This window comes from Anas acuta, chromosome 12 (assembly GCF_963932015.1).
Source record: "Anas acuta chromosome 12, bAnaAcu1.1, whole genome shotgun sequence".
In the NCBI taxonomy this organism is placed as follows: domain Eukaryota; kingdom Metazoa; phylum Chordata; class Aves; order Anseriformes; family Anatidae; genus Anas; species Anas acuta.
Window position 1 is genome coordinate 11,063,676 of NC_088990.1, and position 19,733 is coordinate 11,083,408.

Genomic DNA, 19,733 nt, shown 5'->3' on the forward strand with positions numbered 1-19,733 from the left:
AAAAATAGCGAGGCCGGAAGGGATTGACGTGGCCACGTAATCACATTTCTTACCTGAGGCAGATCAGTAAGCGCTGCACTCTTATCAATGCCATAACTTGGTTTGGGACTATAATACATTTCTAGGAAATGTCAGCAGTCTGGAATGAAAAGCCTTCAGGTGAGGGGATACAGCGAGTGCTCCTAAGTGAGCTAAAATGTTAATCAGTGGCATTAAAAATGTATTTCCTATTTTTGTTGTGGGATTATCAATTCAAGAGCTCCTTAAAGAGAGAACAAATGTCTGATAGTATTTTTAGACTGTAATCAAATAATTTATTCTGTAACTTAACCAAGAAAAGTTTATGCCTCTCACTTTGAGTTAGGTTTGCTAGACGTGAGATCTTTTTTTGTAGTGCTTTTCTGAATATAGCTGTTGAAAAACTAGAAAAAGAGGGGACGTGAGAGCTCGCAAAGCCCTCTCCTCACTGTTTGGTCTTCCCCTGCTTATACTCGAAGGGCTGCGTTCATCCTCTGCAGTGTTGTGTTGGGAGGCCCTTTTCAGCACATCTCCTGTCCCTGCTCCCTATTACCCCCTGGTGCCCTGTGCCCTTCCCAGAATCACAGAATCATTCAGGTTAGAAAAGGTCTCTACGATCACCAAGTCCAACCTTGAGCCTGGTACTGACAAGCCCACCATAAACCATGCTGTGAAGTTCTACAGCTACATGTGTCTTGAAGGCCTCAGCGGGTGGTGACTCAGCCACGTCCCTGGGCAGCCCGTTCCAGAGCTGCACAGCCCTTTTGGTAAAGCCATTTCTCCTAATGCCCAACCTAATCCAGCCTATCCCACAGAACATCCATTTCAGCAAAACTGTTACGTTTCTAAAGGAAAAAAGAACTTGGGCCTGTATGCCCATTACTGCTTGTGTTCAGGTTTAGCAGTAGCTCATGGAAGACGTCCCTCGGCCTTGTGGCAGTACCCAAGGTGTTTTGTGTCACCACTAAGGCCTTCAGCAATCAGTCTGAAATTAGCTGGTCTTGGAGGGGGTCCATGCAGGAGATGGGTGCCACGCTCAACTTCTGAGTCATCACGGCAAAAAGGTGCCGACACGGTGTGCTTGGGGCAGAGAGAAACTGAGGGTTTTACACACCATGGAATGGTTTGGGTTGGAAGGGACCCTAGAGGTCAGCTAATTCCAGCCCCCGTGGGCAGGGATTCCACCAGCTCTGCATTTTTTTACTGAGGTTTCTACTCTCACATAGTTCAGAGGAAAAAAAAAAAGAGGAACATTGGTAGGAGCAGGAGATGACCTAACAGCTAGTTTCACAAGCACTTTCTTAGGTGGTAGAAGCAGCCACAAAATACTCCTGAGATACTTTCTCCCCTCTTGCAGGTAACGTAGAAGCCTAAATCTGACATAATTTCCATATTGTGTGCTCCAGTGAATTCAGCACATAGTTGTGTGCCCGTGCTTGATCTGGAGCATGCTCCTGTTGCGGGACGATGCCAACATGCAGAGGTGGTATAAACAGTTGTGGACAACCTCAGATGTGAACCACATCCCCATGTCTCAAGGGACTGATTATCTAGTGTTTGTTGTAATTTTAAGCATTCGAGCAAAAACTCTTGTGTACTGCTTTCGCCCCTGACATTCTTCTCAGCCTACTGAGATGTTGATTTAGAAACAGCTATCTTTGGGATGGGGAAACATTGTCATCGTTTCTTAACGCTAGCAGAAATCACACTATAGTATTTTGGATTTTTTGGTGTTTTTCGGTATCTTGCTCTATGCCTTCCTCAGGCATGGAGAAGAGCTTGTGTCTGAATTCTGGGACTGAGCATCTTGCTATTTTCAAAGTAAAGCTGTGGCTCGGCTTACATGTTCTAAAGAGCTTCAGGAAACAGGAAAAAAAATCCCTTTAACTTTGGTTGTAGCAGAGCAGGTCCTTGTTGTGTTGTTGCCTGAAGTGATTATTCAAGTACCTGGTTCCAGATTATCCCAGGAAAGGGAATTCTTGGGAAAGGTCAGTGGCTGAAGACAAAGGGTGGCAGTGGCATATTTGCTGTTCCCAGGTCTGTACTAAAAGATGGTGACTCCTGACAAATGGAAAATAAGCTGGGTTGATGTTTGATTGGTGTTCTTTAGAGCTCTTGTGTGAAATGATACTAAATTTGGATTATTAACTATGAAACATGCACATCTAATGTGTGCACAACCTGAGAAACAAGAAGATAAGCTTTCTAGCTTGGTATGGAAGAAGAATGTCACCCTGTTTGGAAAGCAGGGAAGATGTCTTATCCAACAAGGTTGTTCGAGAAAAGAAGTAGAAGGCTAATTTTTTCAGTATGATACTTTACAGTTACCCAGTTTCAGGCTGCAGTGAAATAACTGAAGGATAAGTGAGCTGCAGCGAGAGGCAGGAGTGATTGGATTGGAGAGGGGATGCAGCTTAAGCTGGCTTCACTCCATGAGAAAACTTATCCTGTATCGGTACCTAAGACTTCTCACTTTAATTGGAATTTCTTACCGCGACTGTTTGAATTGGTTAGACATCTTCATGTTTCTTGTATCTGTTCAAAAGGAAACTCAGACAAATTGTGTGTTTATTCCTGCCAGTGGTTTGGAAAATACTGTCTTATCTTTCTGAATGGCCTTGGGTAAAGTCCGTATTAATGGGGCTGATAACAGGTAAACGAGTTCCCTAGGTGAGGCCAAAATGTGAGTGACATCGGTGGATCCTGGTCGTTTTGGAGAAGGGAAGAGGAACGTGGATGTGGCCCCGGACAGTCGGGACAGGAGGAGATCTGGAGCAACTACAGGGATGAGAAGGCGATGATGCTGGGAGTGAGAAGGTGGAGCGGAAAGACCTTTAGAGAAATGATTGAGAGCTTGGCTGTAATATTACATTTTGGGCTTCCAGTGGCTACGTGGTTGCAGTTACTCAAAGTACAGCAGGGAAATCCGACTGGACTTTGTTTTGTATAGAATATGCATAAGATGAAGGCAGCTAAATGCTAAGGTGGGCTCTCTGGCTTTTAGCGAGGATATAGAATTGCGAGTTACGAGTTAATCCATTTCAGAAATAGAACAGGACTTACTGGATGTGTGTTTTAACTGGATCGTATTAATGGATCTCAGTTATTTTTACCTTTTTTTTTTTTTTTTTGGAGACTTGTGAGGCCATTTTTGCAATCATCACTTGATAGGATTTATTTACTCCTCGGTTGCAGAATCACAAGAAGAAAACAGTGTGAGCTTGAATATCTGGTAGGTTGGATTTTGATCACACAGGCTGCCGTGCTGCATGCAGGTATTATATCCAGCCAGATGTTCCAGAGGTGGAAGCAGATGTCTTGTAACTTCAGGTCTGTTTGGTCTGACTACAGCAGTGTTATATTCTAGAGCAAGTTGTGTTTTTGAGGGGGGGGAGTCTGATTAAATAGTTGCTAGATTATGCCAAATTAATCCGATATGCATGTTCTGCAATTTATTTTTGGATTGGAGAACTAGGTAGATCCTAATTGTCCAGATGTTCAGTGAAATGGCTGACAGGAGTGCTGTGTGGGGAACGGCTCTACTGAAGAAGTAAATTTAAGAGGTTGGAGCAGAATCAGGTAAAAGAGGAGGGAACTGCAACGGGGGACAGGTTGCCTGTAGCACTGCCTGAGGGGTGGCTGTATCCAGCTCTAACATCCTAGCTGATGTTTGTGTTAAGGACCTTGGAGGCTGGATGTGTCGGTAAAATTTGTGGAACCAACAGAGTTAGAAGTCATTGGGGGAAAAACTGGCTGTTTTACAGGAGGACCTAGATGGTCGTGAGGACTGCATAGGAATGGGGTGAAGCAATAGAGAATCAGGATATGTGTTTGGTTGCAGGAAGGCTCTGAACAACCACTTTGTGCGAGGGATTCGAGTCAACTTGCAGCACCAGCCAGGGTCTTGTTAATGCTCCCTGTCGCTGCTAGCAATTACTTACCGGGAGGAACATGCATTGTTCTGCGTGTATCAGGGAGAAGCTGGAATAAATGAAGGCTGGACGACTGGGGAAGTGGAAAGATGATGTTACGAGGGGAAATTAAAAGACCTTTATGAGTTTAGCTTGGCAAAGAACTGAAGCGTTACGATGGGTCTCCTTCAGTACCGCACAAGACACAATATTAAGGTGAGGGTTGTGGCGCTTCCTTCCAGAAATCCAATCTTCAGAAATGAAGTGCTTCCCTTCAGGGATCAGCCCCTGTAGTTTGTCAGCATCAGACAGTTCTTGTAGCCTTTTCGGAACGGAGCTCAAATTCCAGATGAACAAAACCCGTGCAGATCCTCATGCTTTCATTATAGGTCTGCTTTTCCTCACAAAGCGGGTGTGTGAGGCTGCTCTGTGTTCGCTGCGATGTTTACAGAGTGGAGCTTTTTAAACCTACGGGCAACGTTGATGCGAGAACAGACTCATAGATTTACATGGAAAATGAGGAGCTGGTTTGTCATCATCAGAGGAATGAATTCTGGAAGAGGTTTCCCGTAGAAGTAGCGAACGAAGGTTACAAACTGGTTTTGAGGCCGAGCTTATTTGTTTTTTTTGGCAAGGACAGAACAGTGCACAATAATGTGCAAGAATTCGGAGTACTGTCTGACCCTCTTGGGCATAATTGTCCATCTAGTAGTAACCGGAGACATTTCCTACTTTGCTTTTTGTCTTTTTCTGATGTTACCATCCAAAATCCACAGAGGTAGCAAAGACTTGAAGTACAACACGTAAACTAAGGACCTCTGAATTTTCCTCCACCTCTGTGCTTTTGTTCTTCCCCCTCTCTTTCTTCTTCTGTTCTTTATTTGTCCAGTAAGATTTTTCAGTGAGACATGACGTATCCTGTTTATGTACCACCTACACTAGAGTTACTTAAAAGCAATTTTATGGCTGCCTTTTCTGTTTCTTCTTCCTTCCCCCTCTTAAATCAATGTTTTATAATTTATTGGCTAAAACTTGCCAGAAGCTAGTAGGACCACATGCTGCACTGGTAATCTCCCAGCAGTAAAGTAGCAAGTAAGAAAGCAGCTATATCTCTGCTGTTCTTTTCCTTTTTAATTATTTTTTTTCTTGCATGTTCATGTTTTAATTTGGAAAACAAGATTAAAAACCAATAAATATTCTCGTGGCCCTGTAGAGTACTGCTTTCTTCCTCTCCCAAGCCAACTGCGATGAATGCAACTCCTAGGTACCAGCAAAGGCTGACTTTGTTTGGTTTGTTTTTATATGGAGGTTTTCCCTCTGGATTTTATGGAAGCAAAGGGTTGGAGGATGTTATGGTGAAAGCACATGGAGGGAATGAGGCTGCTGGGAGCGCAGACAAAGAGATGAGTGGCAGGATAGGAGCCAGAGCCTGTACCCTGAGGCCAGAACAGCGCGCTGGGCTGAGGAGAGGCTGGGGAGGAAGGAGGCTCGGGTGCAGCTCTGTGGTCCACTTAAATCAGCGTGTGGGCTGCTGCCACACAGGGTGACAATCCCACCCTCGTTTGGTCCCACAGCCCCCAGGGGACGGAGGTCAGCACGCAGGGGAACCAGCATGAGAGCGAGGAGGGGATCGGGGGCAGAGGCTGTCCCTGGCAGGACGGTGCGTGGGAGCTGTGAGGCTGGAAGCTGAGGGCTTCTGGCACCAAGAGGGAAGGCTCCTTCTGCCTTGTTGTTCCTCCATATGGGCACCAGTGATGCTGACAGTGTCCAGAGCAGAAGGGCTGGGTGGTGGTGGTGGTCTCAAACCCTGCTGGTGCAGGGAAGGGTGTGAGGAGGAGGAGGAGGTGGAGGTGTCCTTCTGGAGTGCCCATGCACCAACACATGCAGCATGGGGAGTGTACATGAGGAGCTGCAGGTGTGTGTGCAGAAAAAATGGGAAGAACAGACGAGGCCCTGTACAGGCAGCTGGCAGCAGCCTCACGCTCACAGGAGCAGGTCCACAAAACATCTGCAGCACCGGAGGGCACGAGCAGGCCAGGAGAGCCCTGGACATCAGTGCCAGCCTCCTGACCCGAGCGCAAGGGCTGCCAGTGCTCTGCTGCACCTCACGTTCATTGACAACGAGGGGCTTGTTGGATGTGTGAAAATCAAAAGCAGCCGTGGCTGTGGTGTCCATGAGGTTGTGGAGCTCGGGATTCTGAGGGCATCTGCTCCAACCCCTGCTCAAGCAGGGACACCTGGAACAAGTTGTCCAGGACCACATCCAGGCGCCTTTGGAAGATCTCCAAGGAGGGAGGCTCAACAGCCTCTCTGGGCAGCCCGTGCCAGTGCTCAGTCACCCACACAGTAAAAAAGCACTTCTGATGTTCATTCTGTGTTCCAGTTTGAGCCTGGTGCCTCTTGTCCTGGCACTGGGCACCACTACGAGCCTGCCTCAGTCCTCTGTACACCCTGCAGCTATGTACAGACACGGGTAAGCTCCCCCTGACCCCCACTGCTCCAGGCCGAGCAGTCCCAGCCTCTCCCAGGAGAGGTGCTCAGCCCCTCTCTCATCTCCATGGCCCTTTGCTGGACTTTCCCCAGTCTGTCCAGCTCTCCCTTGCATTGAGGAGCCCAGCACAGGACCCAGGGCTCCTGGCATGGCCTCCCCAGAGCTGAGCAGGGCAGGATCCATCCCCTCCCTCCAGCCCAGACCGCTGCTCGCCGCCTTCCCAGCAAGGGCACGCTGCTGGCTCCTGCTTGGCCAGGCTGGTGGCCTTCCCTCGTGGTAGATGAGGAGGGAGCAGTGTGTGCTGCCCAGCTTGATGTCAATGCAGCTGTTGTTGCTGTCCTCTTTAGGAACCTCCTAGGAAAGCCGTGAGGTATGGGCTGGGTGAGCAGCCAGCGGGGCGGGCTGGAAGCTGGATGCGGAGCCAGGCCTGGGGGGGTGGTGAGCAAGTGCAAAGGCTGGTTGGAGGCCAGTTAACAGCAGTGTGCAAGGGTCAGGGCTGGGTGCAGGCCTGTCAGCTTCATTAACAGTCTGGGTGATGGGGTATGATGTACCCTCAGCAGCTCTGCAGGTGCCACCAAACTGCTGCCATCCAGAGGGACCTGGGCAGGCTGGAGATGTGGGGGGGCAGGAACCCGAGGAGGTTCACCAAGAGGTGCAAAGCCCTGCCCTGGGGAACACCACCAAAACCCAGCCCCAGGAGGACACGCTGGGGCACCCAGCTGGGAAGCTGCCCAGCAGAGAAGGCCCTGAGGGGTCCTGAGGGACACCAAGGTGACCATGAACCAGCAACGTGCACAAAGAGTAAAACGGTGTCCTGGGCTGGGTCAGGCAAAGCCCTGCAGGTGGAGGGAGGGGATCCTACGAACCTTCCTTCTGTGGAAGGGCTGGGATCTTGTAGCTGGGATTAGCAAATAGTTGGCTGGTGAAATAGGAAGGGAGCCAGTGAAAAAGCAACGTGGTGAAGATCACAGCAAAAATGGAGCGTGAGCTGCCATCATCCTGTCTGTGATAGGACACGAAGCACGAGGAAATGCAGGGTGAGAAGAAAGGAGCAGAGCTGAGAGGCTAGATGGGCAGCAACCGATGGATGGGTGGAAATCTGCCCTGCTGGGTAGAGGGCAAGCAGAGGGCTTTAACGTTACTGTCATGAGAAAGGAGAAGGAAAAGTGCCATGTCGTCTTTGGGGACGTGCTGGTGACTTGACAGTGGGGATGTGAAAGCCCAGTGTCATCCAGTAAGGGGTTATTTTAGCAACTGGGAGTTCAGGTTTCGAGTCGCAATGTGAGAGGCAGAGTGGTTGGTTGGCGGCTCCGAAGAAAAGATGTGGAAACTGAAATTCTTAAAATGAGGGCTGACAGCAGGAGAAAAGCTCTGAGAACGTTCAGAATTAGGTTGGTTTGATGCAGCGTTGTCTGCACATGGGGTACTGGCGTGAAACTTCATTTTGCATTGAAATTCCTTTGTTCCCTACAGCTGGCAATTCCTAGAGCTACACACTTTGCTGCAAATGCAAGAACGTATTTTGTGGTTATGGAAGAGCCTTAACTTCCAGGGAATCAGGTTTTACATGAATGCCTTAGTTGACCGGGGCTTAATCACCCCGGTGTCTTGGGAATATTTAGGGGTGTGTATGGAGGGGTCAGTCTTGGGAGGGTGTGAGAAGGAGGCTGGGTTTGGGAGCATTGGGTGCTGGACAAGGTGCAGGAGCACTGCTGAGAGGGATGCGACACAGAGCAGACGTGGTGGAGAGGGGGGTGAGACAGGGTGAGCCGAAGAGGGGGGAGATGGAGAAGTTCCGCATTGAATTGTAATTAAGTCCTTTAGGCTGACGGCCAAGCAGGTTCCCGTGGTGGCATTGGCCCTCTGGGCTGACACGTTAAAACAGGCAGCTATAACCAAGGAAACAGAAGTATCTTTGTACTCTGCGAGAGTACAGAGTTAATGAGGTTAAAAGTGTCCACATTAGGGCTGGACTTGTGTGTTCCTTCAAAACTTGAATGTCTTGGTCTCAGGGTATCAGTTTGGTTCCAGAATTTTCTTGTAATTAATAACTTCAGGTTTCTCTTGTAGCTTTTCAGATCTTTAAGTTGAACGGGCTAATGAAATGATACCTATTCAAAGAAAGCCAGGGGGAAGGATGCAGTTTGTCTATCACAAAGACCGCAGAAGAAATCCTCTGCTGGCCGCTTCTGCTCGCAGAGGTAAAATTTTGCGTAGCACCGTTACAAACTTGAGACCATCCGAGTGAAAAATCATCCTCCAGGCATCTGGTTCGCTCAGAGACGCTGACTGCCGGGTGGGCTGGCAAGAAGCTGTGCCTGCAGGAGGTGTGGAGCTGAAGGTGAGGGCTGGAGCCGCGGGCTGCCGGAGCCGGCGTGCCACCCAGCCGTGCTGAAGGATGCGGCTCGCTGGCATGCAGCCCAGTGAGGCAGTAAGTGAAAGCTAATGCAAAGTTAACGGTTAACTCAAAGTGGTAATTCCCTTCTATTTTTTTTTTTTTTAATAGCAGAAACATCCTGCTAATCTACATTGCGCCGCTCAAACGGCCTGCGGTCCCTTGGCTGCCAGAAGTGTTGGTTGTCCCCTCAGTTCTGCTAAGGCAGGAAAATAAAAGCTATTGAAAGGCTGGATTTGGGAAGGACGGGGGCTTTGGGGCACCTCTGGTGGGGGATTTTTGATATGAATATGTAAAGGACAAGTGCACTTGTGTTCCAAAAATACCAGTGCTCTTCCCCTCTAACTGTTTCACTCTGAGTCCTTAATGATTTATTTTTTTTAACATAGAGGTTGTTAGCCTTATGAAATTTTTCCTCTTTCGTAGCCTCAGTTCCATGCCTTGCAGTCAGCACAACCCCGTGTTTTCAGCTGAAGCTACGCAATGGTCGTGTCAAGGAGTCTGGGGGCTTCTCGTTAAATAGATGTGAATTTTGTTGGCATCCCTTAACCCTCTGTAGCAGCAGAGGGTCTGAACCCCATGTGAAGTGTCTCTGCTTGCACCACAGCTGGTTCCCTTTCGGTTTGTGTCAGAAACAGTGAAAGCGAAGGGTTTCGTGCCCCGGGTTCAGCCTCCAGCGGGGTGTTAATGGGATGGTGCCCTGGCTGCTTGCAGGCTTTGTCTGTAGCCATCAGGAGGATTGCCCGCCGGGATTTTGTGGTGCTGCCAGTGTGTGAGAAGGGAGATGGCTCTGACTTTGATCCGGTGTGCTGTGCACAGCTGGGCTGGACGAAAACATGCTTGTAAACGGAACAAATGCGAGGCAGTCATTTAGCCAATTGTTTTAATGAAGCAGAAGGGTCGTTGATGCTGTCTCTGTGCAGGCGCTTCCCACAGCAAAACTGGGCTTTATCCTCAAGTTTCCTGCTTTATGAATACCTTTGTGGCTTCAGGATTGCAGTTAGCACTCTGAAAGAGTTGGTCTAGCATGTTTTTTTAACCTTAACTCTACTTCAATGAGTATTTAGTTTTTATGTTTTTTTTTTTTTTTCCCTTCTGAAGACGTTAATAAACAGAAATGGGAATAAAATTAAGTATTCTGAAGTGCCTGAGCTTCTGAGCACTTTTCTGTGTGTGTGATTGTGACTTCTGAAAGCAAAGCCTGAATGCTGGGTGGCAGGCGAACCAGAATTAAGTAAAACTTGTAATAAATAACTCTTGATTAAAGTGTAGGTTATGGGAGTATATGAGAAACGCAGACATTACACAACTCAAAATCATATCCTGGTAACACGCTTTAGAAATAACTGACTAATGAATGTCTCAAATTGCTGCCAGACTTCTTTGAAAAGTCATGGAAAACTAGGAGAGAGATAAAAATGTGACATCTGGAACCAAGTTAAAATTTCTCGTACAAAGCAGAAGCGTTGCAAAAGAGAACGCCACTTGGGCTCCAAGATGAAGCCTTGGGGACGTGGGGAGCTGAAATGGGGCTGCCCCTTGGCTCCTGCTCTGCCTCTGGGCAGCTAAATGGCAGGATTTCTGGCCGCAAGTCCTTTGCAGGCCTTAAGGAAAGGATGAGAATAAGCTTAAAGGCATTAGTTACCAGTTTTATTTTCTTCCACTGGACCTTTTTCAGCATTACTGTGTACTTTGGAGCGAAGGAGGTGACCACCATTCATACAGGAGTGAACTGTGGGCATTATGTACAGGGGGGAGATGTTTTCTGTCTCATCCCATGCTGGTTTTTGCTTTTTTATTCGTTCCTGACATCTAATTTATTTTTTTGATTGCTGCAGAACACTGCTGATAAACATCTCAGAAGTGTCTCCTTCCTGTAGTGGCAGTGGTTGGCTTGCAGGCTGTTGCTCCATGTGTAAAGCTGACTGCTTTTCCCATGTACGTCACGTAGATTCGATAGCCAAACGTAACCTGCCGTGTGCTTACCTGGATACTCAGTCCTCTGTGGTCTTTTTGCTGTTCTTCGTGGCCGGTTCTTATTTATAGTATGCTGAGTTAACCAGGCTATCATCAGCCTTCCTTGCCATTTCACTGTTTGTTCCCTTTCCCAGATATTTTGTGAGTATTTTGAAGAGCCCATATTCCAGCAGACCTTTCCTAGAGCCCTTCCTCCATGAAAGAGCTGTTTATTTCTGTCTTCTGGCCGGTGGTTTATCCATGCGTAAGTCATCTTTGTGTATGCCCTAGCAGCTAGTTCCCTTGAAAGCCTTTAGAGAAGGGCATTGCAAAACTCTTTTTGGAAATCCAGGTAGACTGACCCATCTGGAGGGCACATCTTCCTTACCCCCGTGGCTTTGGAGTCCTTTGGAGAACTTGGATGAAGCAGGGAGGGAGAAGCGGTGTTGACTCTTCCCAAGTACAGTACCAGTAATGCTGGTTAAAGATGACAGTTTTCATTACTCTTACTAATTTGTCCGTGACTCATCGTTCTTCATTTTGTCTGTTTGCTCCCTAAATTCTCGTCTCTTCCATGAGACAATCTGAACTCGGAGGCTTGGTTGTTGTTTTTTTTTTTGTTTTGTCCCCACCCTGCAGCATGGTGTCAGCGTGGGAATCCTTCCAGCTCCTGCCACGGCATCCGTAGTCGCAATAAATTCGTTTCTCCTTATCCTCCCCAGACTCTTGCTTTTTATTCCCTATCATGCATGTGCACTCTCTGGCAGCCTTCCTGCTGTTGCAGGGTCTGAGGAAGATAACCGTTAGTGTTGATGCCTCTTGCTAGCTGGCCCCCAAACATTTCTACCCTATGTCAGCATATTTGGGGTTGTTGACAGCCTTTCATGTCATGGGGAGGCTCACTGCTTCTGTGTGTAGCCTGCACATCCCCAGGCAGCACTGCCCAGCCACAAAGCCCCTTGAATGCTGCAGGCAGAGGGGTGATTTGGGCACGTTTCAGATCAAGCACAAGCACTCCAGGCAGTGAAGATTCAGGTTTTTCTCTGTGCTGGTTGCCCAGGGGCCAAGGGAGCCTTTGGGGGTGCCAGATAGGGCACGTTGGGATGCAAGAGGTGAGCCCCAAACTGTCTCTTTGCTGCCTTCAAATCAAAATTTAATCAGCCTCAACAAGGCAGTTTTTTGGGTTTGTGGAGAAGGTATTTCTAGCTACAACATGAGGGCAAAGGTGCTTTCTGCTTGTGTTTGTGCTGAGTCTGCTTTAAATACTAGGTGGGGTCAAAGTTGAAGAGTCCTCTTCTGGCAAACCAAAAAGTGACATTTCTCACTGCAAATTGAGACCCGGTTAGAAAAAATTCTGTAAAAGACAATAAAAAAAAAAGCTGAGACTGCCCTCAACATCAGTTTCTCCTTGTAGCTCTTCTTTGGCGATTTGAGAGCGCTTTGGAGAATTGAAGGTTGAGCTCAGCAGTTAAAATATTCCTTGCCTAGAGGTCCTGGGGGTATTTTAATTTCCCATTTTCCCATTGCCATTTATATTTTGTGGGTTCGGACCATGGCTGAGCAGTGCTGTTGTTCCTTGCTGAAATTAGGGCATTTTGGGAAGGGCTGAAATACCCTTGAATGTGGTTTAGGTTTGGGTGTCTGCGTGGGGATTCTACAAAACAGTTCCTTCCAGCCATTCTTCTCTTTCCTATGGAAATCTTTTCTGCTTTAAATTTATTTTGTAACATCTCAAGTCACGTCTTTCGGATAGTTCGACAACTTCTGAAGTTTCCTCCTTCCTCAAGGGCCTAATTTTTTATTTCCCCCTCCAAAACAAAACAAAACAATTTTGGGATTTGTTGTAGCTGTGCATTTTATTATAAATGATGTTCTCTGATACCTGCAGTACTTTTGACAATTCTCTAACTACGTACTGGAGCATCAGAGATGTTCCATGAAGTAGCAATGGTGTAGAAAACGTAGCTGACCCTCACTGCATTTGGTTTTATTTTGCTTTTTGTCAGATTTAGAGAGACTTTGTCAAATCTCTCCCAGCTTTCTACCCTGGTTGCCAGCAGCAAAGTCTGAAGGACTTTGGCTGGTCCAGCTGTGTGTACACGTGCTATGTTAAAAGCTTCACTTGGCCACGAAGATGTTCTCCCTTCTTCAGAGCTTTCTTTAACTGGAGTGGAAGAAACGATGCAGTTAAATTATCCAGTTTGATAATGCATAATTAGCTGCTTGCTGTAGCTCATTCTGGAGCTGGAGTTAGGAGCAGAGGAATAATTTTGCATGTGTTTATTAATGACAGAAGAGACTTTAAGCTCCTAGAGGGCTCAGATCAGAAGGTAGGTATCTCTTATGGCTGTTCACACGTACATACTGTTAGGGTACTGAACTCTGTGTCATGTACATGTAAATGATGCTTGTTCTGCAGAGCTGTATTGCTATCAGGTGTGGCCCTTCTAACAGCAGAAAGAAAAAACTGGATTTCGTAAGAGGCACAGAAACAGGGAGATAAAGCATCTTTGCATCATTTCCAATACAAGGTTATCAAGCAGCACCTATAAGGATATCATAGCACACGTGGCTTGTGTTCTTTAAAAGTTCAGAGTTGGTCCAGTTAGAAGAAATTTTGCAGGAGGCACAGATGTGGTTTTGGTAGGGAAGGCGCAGCAGCACTGCGCTGTGTTCAGTGGCAAGCATTCAGAGCCAGAGTACAGGGGAGTTTGTCTGCGCTCTTGGTGATTTGGGTGCCGGACGTGGGCATGCTCAGGAAAGTGCTTTCCTTCTCAAATGTCTTAAAATGCCCTGAAATGAGGGCGGTAGCTGCGTAGGTTTTCAGAGCTAAGAGCTGAAAGTTGGTGTTTTCGTTTCGTAGAAGGAAAAAGGGAAATAAATCACACGGGGCTTGGTTTTAGAACGGATACACTCACTTGAAATGGCTAATTAGAAAAGTTGTTAGGTTTGTTGTGGAAAAAGATGACAAAGGCACAGTGTGTCGGAGAGCTAATGCCAGGTAGGCAGGGGAATGTGCTGGAGCTTCCCCTAAGCCTGAAAGGTTTCTGGGATGAACTGGGGGAAGGGGGAAGCAAATATAGAATAAATAAATAAATAACAACCTTTTTTCCATCAGACTTGCCAAGTGTGCCAGATGATGCTGCCCAACCAGTGCAGCTACTGCGCCCACCAGAGGATCCACGCTCACAAGTCCCCGTACTGCTGCCCGGAGTGCGGGGCCGTCTGCCGCTCTGCCTACTTCCAGACTCACGTCAAGGAGAACTGCCTGCATTACTCCCGCAAAGTCGGCTTCAGGTTTGTGCCAGCTCCACAAGTTCTGCACTGGGGCAGCAAGAGGGAGGAGGAAGTCGGATTTAGGTCTTTGGAAATGTGTCTTGCTTGTGGCGGGAGCAAAAGGGGATGTGTCACAGGACCACGTGGTTCTCAGTGGGACAAAACACATTTGGAACGGGAAATGACTAAAAGAATTTAAGGGGAGGTTTCTGAGCACAGAAATGATTTTGAGGCAGCTTTAAGTTGAAAGATGCTTGTATTAACTTCAAGTTGCAGACGGTCCTCTCAGGATGGATATTTACAGCAAAAAGATTGCAGAACTTAATCCTCTAAATCTCTTTAAGGGTAGAACTTATATATATGTCAGTTATAATGGACTGAGGGATGTGTGCCTTCACAGGAAAGGTACAGATTATTTTATTGTATGTCCCTGAAACTCTGCAAATGCTTCTCATGAGCTGAGAGAAATGGAGGAAGGCTCCCAAGGTGGTGTGTGTGTGTGCTTGTGCTGTCTTTTCTCCAGCCAAATTGATTGCTTTAATAAAAGACATTACTTTTCCCTACAAGCCTTTCCTGCTTTGTATGTGTAGATCACCTCAGCTGCAACACAGCTCATGCTGAGATGCAGATGATTTGCTCAGGAGATGAATGATGGACTAGGTGACCTTTCAAGATTCCTTAAAGTCCTGTTTTTTCTCTGATTACTGTTAAATACTATGAAATTTAGAGTGCATAGGGCAATTTCTGCTCTTGGAGCTGTTCTTTTAAAATTACAAATTCAGGAAGCTTCCACTGTGTGGCTTCTAAAATCACACTTAAGTTTTCAAGGGCGTTTTCTTTCGACCATGAAGACAAGAGACGTATCCAGCTGATTCTGAATTTAATTAGATAGTTTTTTCATGTGGGATCAGATCTGAGGGTGCACAGCCCACAATGAAGAATTAATTCGATTGCAAATTAAATGGCTCTGATACTGAGGCTGTTCGAAAAATGAATTAATTTGTGAGAAGGATGAAGGAAGAATGCTGGAAAAAGCAAACAAACTTTTCCCTGAGATGGAAAAATGTGAATGGGAGTAGACATCAGAAGACTATCTGTGGTTTTAATGTAGTTGTTTGTACTTCACTGGCACTTGAGAATCCCAGATTTAGGCATAGCTTCATTGTGCTGAGCCACTTGCGTAGCATCCCCATCCCTGGAAATGCCCAGGTCAGTAATGGGTCACAGGGTTACTCTGGCCTGAGCTTGCTCTCTTAGCAAGGATCCAGTGCTAGTCCTTTCTCTTCTGTTTCCCGTTAATGGGCTCACAGTCAACAGCAACCAACAGCAGAGGTTGCTCCTGATTCTTAAATGTGTGACATTGTGTTTTTTTTAAACATTATTCATTCCAGATGTATGCAGTAATATCTTTATGATGCCTCCTTAATGCCTGTCAGCAATGCCAGCTTCCATCCATCTGCAGATGTCATAAGCAAATATCTGCTTTCTGTGCTAGGGACAGTAATGAAGATCTAAAACAAGACAGAGCTCGAGAACACTACTTACGGTGTTTGAGCTTTAACAGGTTTCTCTAGCAGTTAAGTTTCTTTAACTTCTCTAATTTGTATCTTCTGAAGTTCATTTTTGAAAACTGAATCCACTGAGTAGGTGAACATCTGACTGTGCCATCCTTGTTACCCTTCCTGTCCATGCTGCCGGGTTGATGTCATTGCCATTGGTGAAAAGAGAAGAAATAAATTCAAGTTGTGGAACGATATCTAGATAATCCGTGGCATCTGTCCTGTGGTCACTTAGGGACTTCTGTTCTTTCTTTTTGTTTTTGTTACTTGCAGAACTGCAAAGCCAAGGATTTCTTTTAAATCTTCTCCAGGGTCAGTTCAGCTTTTGCTGCTTCACGATAGATATCCTTTTTTCTTGAATTTCTAATACAAATGTTTGGTTTTGTTTTTCTGATCAATCCTTGTTCTGTTTTCTGCTGGTATCCCAATGCATCCAATGAAGTTTGGAGCAGGTTTGGTGGAATTTGAATTTTAAGTGTGGATTACATTGAAGATGAGAAAGGTCTTCTGCAGTTTAGCATTAAAATTAATGAGACTGTCCTAAATGCTGCTTTCCACTTGGCTCCAAGTGTCACCTCCCCCCCTTTCCAGGCACTATCCAGCTGTCCCCATAGATGTGGCACCATGTAGCACCCCTTTTCCTTCTTGGTGCCACCGGGCATGTTCAGGGGCTGGGTGATGACAGCGTAGGAAATACTCAGAAGGTTAAAACAACATCTTGTAGCCTTATCTCCTCTCGCAGGATTCTTTCCAAGACTTGTACGCCACCCTTCCTTGCCCTGAGGCTATCCTGGAGCCTTCTCTTGCAAGCTATTCCCCCATGCTTGGGATATGATAGCAGAATTTGTAATTTACAGAAATTACATGGCAAGCCTCTGACATCCTCCATCCACTTTGCTCTGCTAATTAGTTTACTTTATCAAAGTTTGTCCTTCTGGCACTGGGATTCTTGATTACAAAGTGGCTTTTGTTTAAACTTCCATTTACTGTAAATTAAATTAACTTGTGATCATTTGACCCCAAGTTAGAACTTATTTCATCCCTAATTCTTTATGAAGTCTTTAGTGCTTGCCAAAACTGAACGTAATGCAGAGCCGTTTCATCTTGATTCAGGAAGTGTTTGTGGAAGAAGCCTGTTGAATATTCCTGGGTGTACCAGCTAGAGCTTAATGGCAGGGTTAGTGCTTTTTCTCCCGTTTGTACTTGGAAATTTATTCTTCCCTAATAACAGGGTTCTTGGTGTTACTACAATAGAAGCCTCTCTCCCTGGCTCACATGATTGAGGATCAGGCTCGAAGGCAGAACTACTTGAGCAGAACATTTTCATGTTTTCCCAAGGACAATACCAGCTGTTGTCACCGCTTCCCTCTGTAAATTCCAGAAAAGAGTGTTTCTGTGTGTATTTTGGGGGAGAGGGTTCGGCTCCTTTGGGCTGGCTTCTGCCTAAGGAGCTTTTGAAGTACAACTTCAAAGCACAGACTGGTTTCCTAAGCGCTGTCGGGAGGCTCATTTGGAGGGAAGGATAATCAGGCGGCTTGTTTGTTTTTGATACAGGCTTGGAGCTCTTCCAGTTGCTAGATAGCTGGGGTCCATCTGCGGCGGTGCCGCTGGTGTGGCGTTCGTGCCGCGGTGCTGGTGAGCACACGAGCACAAACAGCACCATGGGCAAATGGCAAACCTCAGAACGAAGGAAAAAAACATTCACAAAGCAGCTTAACTCCAGCCTCGCCAGAGGAATTTACCCCTTACGTGCCTTTCGTATCCTGCCAGCATGAGAGTTGGTCCCACACGTGCCCAGCCGGGTTCCTCATGGGGAAGTTCATTGCTGTGGTCAGGACGCGCAGCGTTTGGCTCGAGCAGAGCTCTGCCACGGCTCGTTTTGACTGAATCTTCTTAGCATCAGCTATTCTGGTCCACCAGACTGGGTGCTGCCACGGGGATGGTGACCCCTGCAGCTGGCGCAGGCGAGGGCAGGTGCCTGCATCCTCATGTGCCCCTGCAGGGTCAGTGTGTGGCTTCCCAGCAGCGGGGTGGATGCTTGGGAGGAGCACTGAAGCCTAAATGTAGTGTGGCTGCAGGCAGTTGTTGCTATCTCGGGGCAGGCCTGTCACAGGAGCGTGCTGGGTGACCCTGGCCCTCCTCCTGGCCCCAGGGCTTTGTGTTAGGCTGCCAAGAAGAACCCTCTGGCTCCACCTGCAACCTCTGCTGCTTCGTCGCAGTCCTCCCAGAGCGTCCCCCCAGCTCCCAGACAAGCGATATCCAGACAGCACCTGGGTCTTAATGATTTTAATGAGCCTAATCAGTTTCTGTTGCTGTTTTCAGTATCTTTGCTGTTGCTGTCATCATTTGCTGTTGCTTAGTGTAGCATGAGAAAAAGCAATTGTACAGGGTTACTGAAGATTTCTTAGCTGAATATTCTTCCTTTGTGTGTGTGAGTGTGCTGGGGATTAACTTTATGGTGCTTGTTACTACCTGGAGACCTCATCAGATGCTTCTACTTCAGTTCTTCGTTTGCACCTGTAAAAGAATTGGCTTTCAGAGATACAGGGCTGCATTTTGCTGTACCATATCTTCCTTTGTTCTTTCTGCATCATTGTAGTCTCCGAAGGCTTCTTTTATAGATGCGTTCACTTGCCAATTTGTAAGATCTGCCCAGCTTGTGAGTTCCTGTATCATATTTCTCCTTGATTCTTCTGCGCTGTTACTGAAGAGACTAAACGAGGACCTGCCATAGCCTGGTGCTTGCCTCCCTCTGTGCTGCTTTCCCTTGGTGTGTGCCTTTTGAAAGCAATATTGCAGCTTTAACTCAGCTTCTTCTTCATGTGTCCCCCAGGTGCATCCATTGTGGTAATGTCTTCATGACCCTCGCATTGCTGAAAGTGCACATTCATGAGAAACACTGCGAAGTCTTCCACAAGTGTTCTTTTTGCCCAATGGCCTTCAAGTCAGCAGACAGCACCACGGCTCACATGACCAGCCAGCACCCAGGAGAGCCTCACAAGACGACTCAGTGAGTATTTTGTTATTATCTGTTCTTTTCCTTTGCTGGGTAGTTCCAGAGCTCCCCCTTTCCATCCCATTTTTTTCATTTTTTTTCATTTCTGTCCTCATATCAGAAAAATAGCTGCCACTGTCTGCTGGCAGAGGTTTGTTCCTAACAACAGGGTGCTCTCCTTGATACGAATGCAGTCTGCTTGGGTAGGAGGAGAGGAGTTGGGGCTCCTGGTTTTGTTTACATCTGTAAAAGGACCTTAATTGTTATGCTTTGTCCATCAGGAGTCAGAGTGGCACCTTGTGGTAGGTGTCTCCAGGGCAACTGCTGAATCTGGCACTCAAAAGGAAGAGAAAGCTGTGCCATGCAGCCTTGCCCCAAAAAATCACTGGAGAGAAACCTCCTGTAACTTTGTATCAAGCCCTGAGTTAGTGCCAAAAATGTGTAAGGGAGGGAGCATGGAAAGGCAGGATTGAAAGTAATGTGTAGCAAGTATACTTTTGGGTCTGCTCCCTTCCATCTGCACTTACTGACACAAACGTGTAGGTAGTTACGCATATGCATATAAGTAAACTTATTTTTAGCAGGCTGTGGTATGTGCCTGGGGCATTTTGTAATTCTTCCCAGTTGAGTTAATGGTTTGGTGGTCCACGTGGGTGTATGTTGACAATACATTGGGAGCGCAGCCCTCGTTAGAAGCCCATCCCTTTTTGAAGTTAACTTGCCGAGATAACTTCTTCCGCTGTCTTCTCAAGATAACTAACGAAGAGAGAGTGAGTTTTCTTTTTTAAATTGTTCCAGGGTGATCTACAAATGTTCTTGTGAGACTGTCTTTAACAAGAAGAAGCTGCTCCAAGAGCACTTTCAGCAGAATACCAACAAGTTGTTAGTGGGCGTGTTTAAGTGTCCGCAGTGTCAGCAGGTGTATATGCAGAAACAGCAGTTAATGCAGCACGTTAAGGTAGGTAACTCCCACCACTTACTGATACGAGGTCCTAGTTTTGAGTTCACGGAGAGTTTGTGTCAACTGTTAAAAGGAAATTGGTTGAAGAAGTGGAAGGTTCTTGAGCAATAGTGGAAAAATAGACTGCAAAAACTTACAGTATTATCTGGATACACCAGTTGAGCAATTAGT

The 19,733-nt window shown here is 46.7% G+C and overlaps 1 protein-coding gene across 2 annotated transcripts in view; it reads left to right on the plus strand.

The window, feature by feature from the left end:
* ZNF592 (zinc finger protein 592) overlaps window positions 1-19,733 on the plus strand; it is a 40,453-nt gene that overhangs the window by 8,393 nt on the left and 12,327 nt on the right. For both annotated transcript variants that reach the window (XM_068695289.1, XM_068695290.1), the window contains exons 4-6: window positions 13,890-14,068; window positions 18,440-18,616; window positions 19,400-19,559. In XM_068695289.1, coding sequence (XP_068551390.1) covers window positions 13,890-14,068; window positions 18,440-18,616; window positions 19,400-19,559 — 516 coding nt within the window. The remainder of the gene's footprint in view (window positions 1-13,889; window positions 14,069-18,439; window positions 18,617-19,399; window positions 19,560-19,733) is intronic.